The 7,186-nt window shown below is 46.2% G+C and overlaps 1 protein-coding gene across 1 annotated transcript in view; it reads left to right on the top strand.

Moving 5' to 3' along the window:
• The first annotated feature begins 241 nt into the window (after positions 1–241).
• The window catches only part of FMN2 (formin 2), a 382,777-nt gene continuing 375,832 nt past the window's right edge, over positions 242–7,186 (top strand). Inside the window, exon 1 of the mRNA XM_032389271.1 lies at positions 242–2,037. Within this exon, the coding sequence (XP_032245162.1) occupies positions 471–2,037 (1,567 nt within the window). The 5' untranslated portion in view covers positions 242–470. The remainder of the gene's footprint in view (positions 2,038–7,186) is intronic.

Below are 7,186 nucleotides of genomic sequence, written 5' to 3'. Positions count from 1 at the left end.
TTGAAGTTCCTTGTGTATCTTCCAGCTGACGAACTTTTTCCACGGGGACAATGCATTCGATTCACACGGTGGAGATGAAAGTCCCCGAGATTGAGCAAACATTTTTCGCGCCCCGCTTCGGTGAGGGGCCAAGCGAGGGCGGAGGGGTCGGCGGCGGCCATTGGGGGGCCAGGCCGGGACTGCGTTCTGCGCTGCCATTGGCTGGCTCTGGGTGCTGCACTGAGCATGTTCGAGCCCCGCTTGCTCTGGGCTGCAGGCACAGGCACGGCAGCCGCGGGAGCAGGCACGCATTGTGCAAAGAAGCGGCAGATGCGAGCAGGGCCAGCCCCACGCGCGTTGGCCTCCTCGCCCAGAGGCTTGCCGGGCCGCTTGACTGGCCCCCGTGCCTCCCCCTGTGCGGGCTGGGGGCCAAGGAGGGCCGGCATGGCCTGAGTGTTGGAGGCGCCTCGGCTCAGCGGCGGGATTGCAACATGGGGAATCAGGATGGGAAGCTGAAGAGGAGCGCAGGTGATGCCTTGCACGAAGGCGGAAGCAGCGCAGAGGATGCTGTTGGGCCCAGAGATGTGGAAGCCACAAAGAAGGGGAGCGGGGGCAAGAAGGCGCTGGGGAAGCACAGCAAGGGGGGAGGGGGTGGCGGCGGGGGGGAGCCAGGCAAGAAGAAGAGCAAGTCGGAATCTAGAGCCTCAGTGTTTTCCAACCTGCGGATCAGGAAGAATCTGTCCAAGGGGAAAAGCACCGGCGGCTCCCGCGAGGATGTGCTGGACTCCCAGGCCCTGCAGACCGGGGAGCTGGACAGCGCGCATTCTCTGGTCACCAAGACTCCAGACCTCAGCCTCTCGGCAGACGAGACGGGCCTGTCGGATACCGAGTGTGCTGACCCATTCGAGGTAACCCGTCCAAGTGGCCATGGACCCACTGATGCTGGGGTTGGGGGCAGGGTGGTCTTGGAGGATTTGGAAACAGCCGTGGGGATGCAGGATGGACAAAGGACCAGTTCAGGCTCGGACACGGACATCTATAGCTTCCACTCGGCCACGGAGCAAGAGGATTTGCTTTCAGACATTCAGCAGGCGATCCGCCAGCAGCAGCAGCGGCAGCAGCAGCGGGGCTCCGAGGAGCCTGCAGCGCCCTCCGCAGCCGCCTCCCCCCAGCCCGGGGCCTTCTTGGGCCTGGACCAGTACTTGCTGGGGTCCAGCAGCGCAGCCCGAGAGGCCCCTTGCAGTCCTGACCCGGAGCGGGCTCTGTCTGCGCTGTCTGACCTGCCTGGCAGCCTGGCCGCGGAGCCCCAGGTGCCTGAGCAGCCACCGCCCCCCAGCGGCCCTGGAGCCTTGGCGATGCCTGGCCTGCCTGAGGGCCAGCCCGCAGCCGCAGCCTCGCCCTCCTCCCCCGCCTTCCCGTTCCCTGAGGCCCCGCCGGGAGAGGGCTCGGCCAGAGCCGCCGGCCCAGGGGCTGGGGACACTGACGAGGAGGGCGAGGAAGATGCATTTGAGGATGCCCCCCGAGACTCTCCAGGGGAGACGTGGGGCCCGGGGGTGGGAGACATTCCCCCGAGGCTGGGGGCAGAGCCCGAGGGCGAGCCCAGCAGGCCCGGCGCCCCGGCAGCTGCCTCCCTGCCCAGCAGCCCTGCGCCCAGCCCGCGCTGCTTCAAGCCCTACCCGCTCATCACTCCCTGCTACATCAAGACCACCACCCGGCAGCTCAGCTCGCCCAATCACTCTCCCTCTCAGTCCCCCAGCCAGAGCCCCAGGATCAAGAGGCGGCTAGAGCCCTCCCTGAGCCGGGGGCCCAGGGCTGCTCTAGTCTCGGCCGCCGCTCCAGCCAAGAAGCACCGGGCTGAGAGCGGCCTCGCTTGCGGCCTCAGCCGCTCAGCCGACTGGACTGAGGAGCTGGGCAGCCGCGCGCCCCCGGCCGGGGGCTCTGCGCACCTGCTGGAACGCGGGGCGACCTCGGAGGGGAGCGGTGGGGCGCCACCAGTGCAGGCAGCCAAGGTGTCTGGGGCACAGGCGGCTGCTGATTGTTTCCAGAACGTGTTCACAGGTGAGTGCACCCTGCCGCCGGGTTGCCTGCCAATCAGGGCCTTCCGCCCTCACCTGCTCTCCTTGCTCTGAGACGCCTAGACCTGCTTAGGGCATGTCCTGCCTTCTTAGGGGAGTCCTTTTCAGGTCCTGCACACCAGTTCAGTAAAATTTGTTTCTTCTCTTTTCTTTTCTTTTTCCTTAACTTTCCTTTCCTTTTTTCTTTCTTTATATGCAGAGAGAACAACTTTGTTGTGTCTCTCCTAAGTCATCTCAAGAAAGGGCTCCTCTATTTCTCCAAAACGTGCTGTTCTCTATGTCCAGGGTCCCGCCAGGCAGATCAACTCTTTTTTTTTTTTTTTTTTTTTTGGCATAGTTAGCTGAGCCATCATTTTCTTTCTGTCCTTATCCCCACAGCATTAAAAAGAACAAAATTGTTAATGATTCTTTGACAAGGGTCAATGTTGGAGAAACAAATAATTTATTCCAGTACTATCCAGAGGCGATCTCTGACTGCTCTAACGTGTGTGTATGTATGTATGTATGTAATATGTAGTTTCTATTTTGCAGCAATCTGGGTAGACTACTCATAGAAGTTAAGGGAACATTCCTGTTTGCTGATGCAACCAAATCTGATACATGGTATTAGAAAGTTAATAAATAATGAAATAGAATATTAGAGATAATTTTCATTTGGTTTTATGTCCAATCAAAACAGGGTATAGCTTGGAGATAGTGAAGGTGAGAAACCAAAAGGACATGTAATCCAACTGGTACCTCTCTTTAGCCTTTGTAATAGATTCTGATGGGCACCATAAAAGCCCAGCTAGGGGGTCCACTTACTGTGATTAAAAAGCAAGTAGTATAATGAGTTTATCCCTTCTTATAGGCTTCTAGGTCCCAAGGTCTTACCTGAAGTACCCACTGGTAGAGTGACAGTTTGTTTCATGTTCTCTTACTTCTACTCTTAATTATTAAAGGAAATATTGACTGAAAGAATTTAAGGAGTAGGAAAGAATGAAAATTTATGCAATTACTGGTAGGTTTGTGATAAATAATTGAATGATTAAAAATTTCAAATGTAATTTGGAAAGCTTAACATCCTCTGTTCTATTACTTTAATAAATGCGTTATCGATAAAACATTTCTTAAGTGACATTTCTCAATGGGCATAGCGACTTTGGCTAAATGCCATTAATGTTGTGGTAGTTACGTGTATTACTACATTTTTATTTTCACTTATGGATTACCTTTTATTTTACATTTCTAGATCCTTAAGAGTAGCCTTTTTTATTCACTTTGTTCATTTATTTATTGCTTGCTCCCTTTCCCTCTCTTGCTCTCTTTTTTAACTTCTCCTCCCTTCCCTTTATTGTGTAGATTAAATTAAAAGTAATGCTTATAGTCTAAAACCCTTCAGATAAATTGTAAAAAAAAAAAAATAAAAAATTCCTGAAAGACCATTTTTGAAGGAAGAAGACAGGAAAGTTCTTGAGTTAGTTTTGTGAATTTAGTGTTGGTGAGAAATCATGTGTTTCCTCTTTACCTAGGTAATCATTCATTTATAAATATATATGTGTATATATGTATTTTTAAAAAAAGATTTATTTGAGAGTGAGTGCGTGCACAGGGGAAGGGGGAGGGGTGGGGGAGAGAACCTCAAGCAGATTCCCCACTGAGCACAGAGCCCAGACTTGGGGCTAGGTCCCAGGACCCTGAGATCATGATCTGATCGAAACCAAGAGTCAGACGTTCAACCCACTGAGCCACCCGGGCGCCCCTGTAAATATATATTTTTAAATGAAAATATCACCATGATTCACATTATCATTTATTAATATTAATGGTTGCTCTTTCTAATAGCATTAGACTTTGGATATACATTCATTTCTTAAATTTTACAGATGTATATGTGTATATTCTGGGCACCCACGTTATACCAGGCAATATGTTAGTGGCAGGACCTACAAAGGTCATTAAATCATGGTTCTGCCTCTCCAGGGCTCCCTGAGTACTCAGGGGCAATGGAGAGGTGTAGTGTAGTCCTCTGGGAGTATCAAGGGTAAAGGGACTGATCTCCTTGGCAGGGGTCAGGGAAAAAGACTTCATAGGAAGATTGATCAGAGTCCTGAAGATCATAGGCCCTAAACAGGTTGAAGATTTGTTTTCCTTAAGAGGAGGAAAAAAAAAAGCTTATTCTTGTTACTTGCATTGTATTTTAATTTGCTAAGTATTTCCAAATTTGAAATTTCAGACTCTTAAAGGAGTCCTGTTCAGTAAGCACCTGTTTTCTGTTGGCTGCTCCAGGGAGAATTTTTTACCCTGCAGGGCAAAAGTGCAGTGTGAGTTGTTTTAATATGGACATCACTGACTTTGTCTTTGATGTTTGGATGCAGCTGGTCAGTGATCAGTGGATATTTGTGTAGCCATTTCCATATATTTATCTCACCCACTCACTCTCTTTAAAACAAATCGATAGGTTTAACCTAATCTTGTAATTGGTGGGGAAATGGAGGTAGGTAAAGAGATGAAGTGACTTTTTCAAGGTCACACTGTGACTCATTCAGAGGCAGAGCCAGAAATAGAAGCCGAGTCTACTGATTTAAGTGTGAATGTTTTTGCTTAGTACTCATTTTTGAATGTTTGGTAATGTAAGACAACACAGAGTAAAAACTGTTTATAAAAAATATAGAATTTTAAGTCTTCACTTATGAGATTTTTCAGGTTCTGTTTTTAATAAGGTCAATCCCTTTAATGGTTGAACATCTGGCCTTCCTTGGGCTGGAAGAAGAGTGATTGTTGGTCAGACTGAAGCAGATTCTCTCTGGGCAGCTCTCAGGGAAACTGTTCTTGTGGTGGTATAGTGAATCCAGAAGGACACATGCCCCTGTTTCTCCATTGCCGACTGTTTTCTTGTCATCTGGTATCACATTTGGTTCTTTAACATCCTCTACAGTTTTATGGTGTCTTGGGTATTACCAGAGGCCTGAGGAACAGTGGCATTCTCCTTAGGGAAATTGGTTTTTTTTGGCCTTAATTTTGCATGTCTTTGGATCCATTAATTGCCCACTGCCTTTGAAGCAGGTGATCATTATATCTATAAGCCTCCATAAACATCTTTTATTTTTAAACCATAGAATGAGGGTTGTCAGCTCTGAGGAAAGGAACAGATGTTTTTCGTTTTTTACTGCCTTTCAAATGTAGGGAGAAAATTCAAGTGGAAAGAGATCTTCGTGGCACATGTTTGTATTTGTTTGGTAGATATAAAAACATTTAGTGATGACGGAGACCAAAACTTTATTTTGTTTTAGCTGTTAAAAACTGATGATGTTTTAGGGCATTGCCCTGAAATATTCCCACGGTTAATTTGTTTGACATGCATCTGTTTCAGTGTTGAGTAGAAAAAAATGGCTTCTGAAATTTGAGAGGTTCCTTTGTACATTGAGTCTAGTAGAAGCTTGTTAATAGATTTTTGCAGTTCGTTAAAGTTTGGACATATAAAATGTTAAATTTGTGATGTCAAATCACTTTTCATAGGAATCTTTCCAGAATCAATTATGTGCTGATCTGTGCTTTTTTAAACACATGGAATCAAAGTTTAATCTGTTTTAAGTGGCTTAATGTCATCTTCAGGCCGGTCATTTTTACATGCTGTGAAAACATTGGGGATGCCCTCAACAGCTCATCAAGTGTGCAGGCTGCTGGCTCCCGTCCGTCCTTTCTGAGTTTTTGCATCTTTGTGTCCTGACTCTTTCCTTCCCATCAGCTATTCATTCACAGAGCTTTCTCTCGTTGCCACCCCTCATACTTCTGATTTGATTTTTCTGATCAATTTGTTATCAGTTGGCAAATCCTATAATTAGGATGTCAAGTTATATTTATTACATTTCTACTAAATGCCAGACACTGTGTGGTGCATTCCATAATTACCTGTAATCCTTAGAACCGTCTTGAAGTATAGCTATTTATCTCCATTTTCCCAATGAGCTAAGCAAGGTCCAGACAAGTGAAGTAACTTGCCTAAGGGCATTAAGCTAGTAAAAGCTTCATCTAGGGTATGTACTTAGATAAGCAAATCTGTTGTTAACGTGTATAAAGTAAAATCAAGTGTATCAGTGAGCTTTTAAATGACTTGCTAATTAGTAAATGGCTTGCGCATTAGCATTTGGATTGTATGACTCTCACTTTGGCTTTTCTAAAGCTTATCTTGATTTTTATATCCATAGAGATACTCCACTCTAGGAGTACAGGTTTTCTTATATAGCTTGTTAAATTATTTAACTGTGAATTTGTGAAGGCCAGTTGCTGTCTTATTTCTCGTGTCAGCATCTGACAGAGTATAGATGTCCTTCATGTCTAATACCTGTCCAATACATGAAGGAAAGTCAGAAATCATCTCTGATGTGTATATATAATGCATCTGTCTTTCTATAACAGGAAAGGGGATTATATGAATGCTGTTCTTTTTCCTGTATTTTGACTTACTGGGTTCCATATATCAGAATAGATTTTGGTAACAAAAGCTGGGACTGGAAGCACTGTTCTTAAATCATTTTAGTTTGGTCTGAAACATCCTTTCTCATGATTTCTTTAAGACTATTTTGGATTGAAGTCTAGTACCCCAGTGATGGGTTCTAATGACTGCTTTATGAGCTGAGGACTGGCCTACTTTTAAGCACATTTAGGCACGAGGTTGTAAGCCATGTGTATTTGAAATTGAACAGGTGCTTTTATTTTTTTTTAATTTTTATTTTTTTTAGATTTTATTTATTTGACAGAGAGAGACACAGTGAGAGAGGGAACACAAGCAGGGGGAGTGGGAGAGGGAGAAGCAGGCTTCCCGCCGAGCAGGGAGCCCGGTGCGGGGCTCGATCCCAGGACCCTGGGATCATGACCTGAGCCGAAGGCAGACGCTTAACGACTGAGCCACCTAGGTGCCCCGAACAGGTGCTTTTAGAGCTGTGTTTCCTTCTGATTCTATTAAAAAGGTGCTGAACATATACACTCAGCTGATGGTATAGCAGTTATTCTATTATTCTAGATAAATTGGTATCCTAGCTTTTTTAAGTGACTCTCAAGTAACTTTTCCTTACATATATGAAGCTAGAGGAGTAATTTCAAATTGATAATGTTAAGATTAAATGAAATAGGATATATAAAGCCACTACGAC

Source organism: Phoca vitulina, unplaced genomic scaffold, assembly GCF_004348235.1.
Source record: "Phoca vitulina isolate PV1807 unplaced genomic scaffold, GSC_HSeal_1.0 scaffold54, whole genome shotgun sequence".
NCBI classification, from domain to species: Eukaryota; Metazoa; Chordata; class Mammalia; order Carnivora; family Phocidae; genus Phoca; species Phoca vitulina.
The sequence above is the reverse complement of the archived record's forward strand: the minus strand, read 5'-3'. Positions and strand labels throughout refer to the sequence as shown.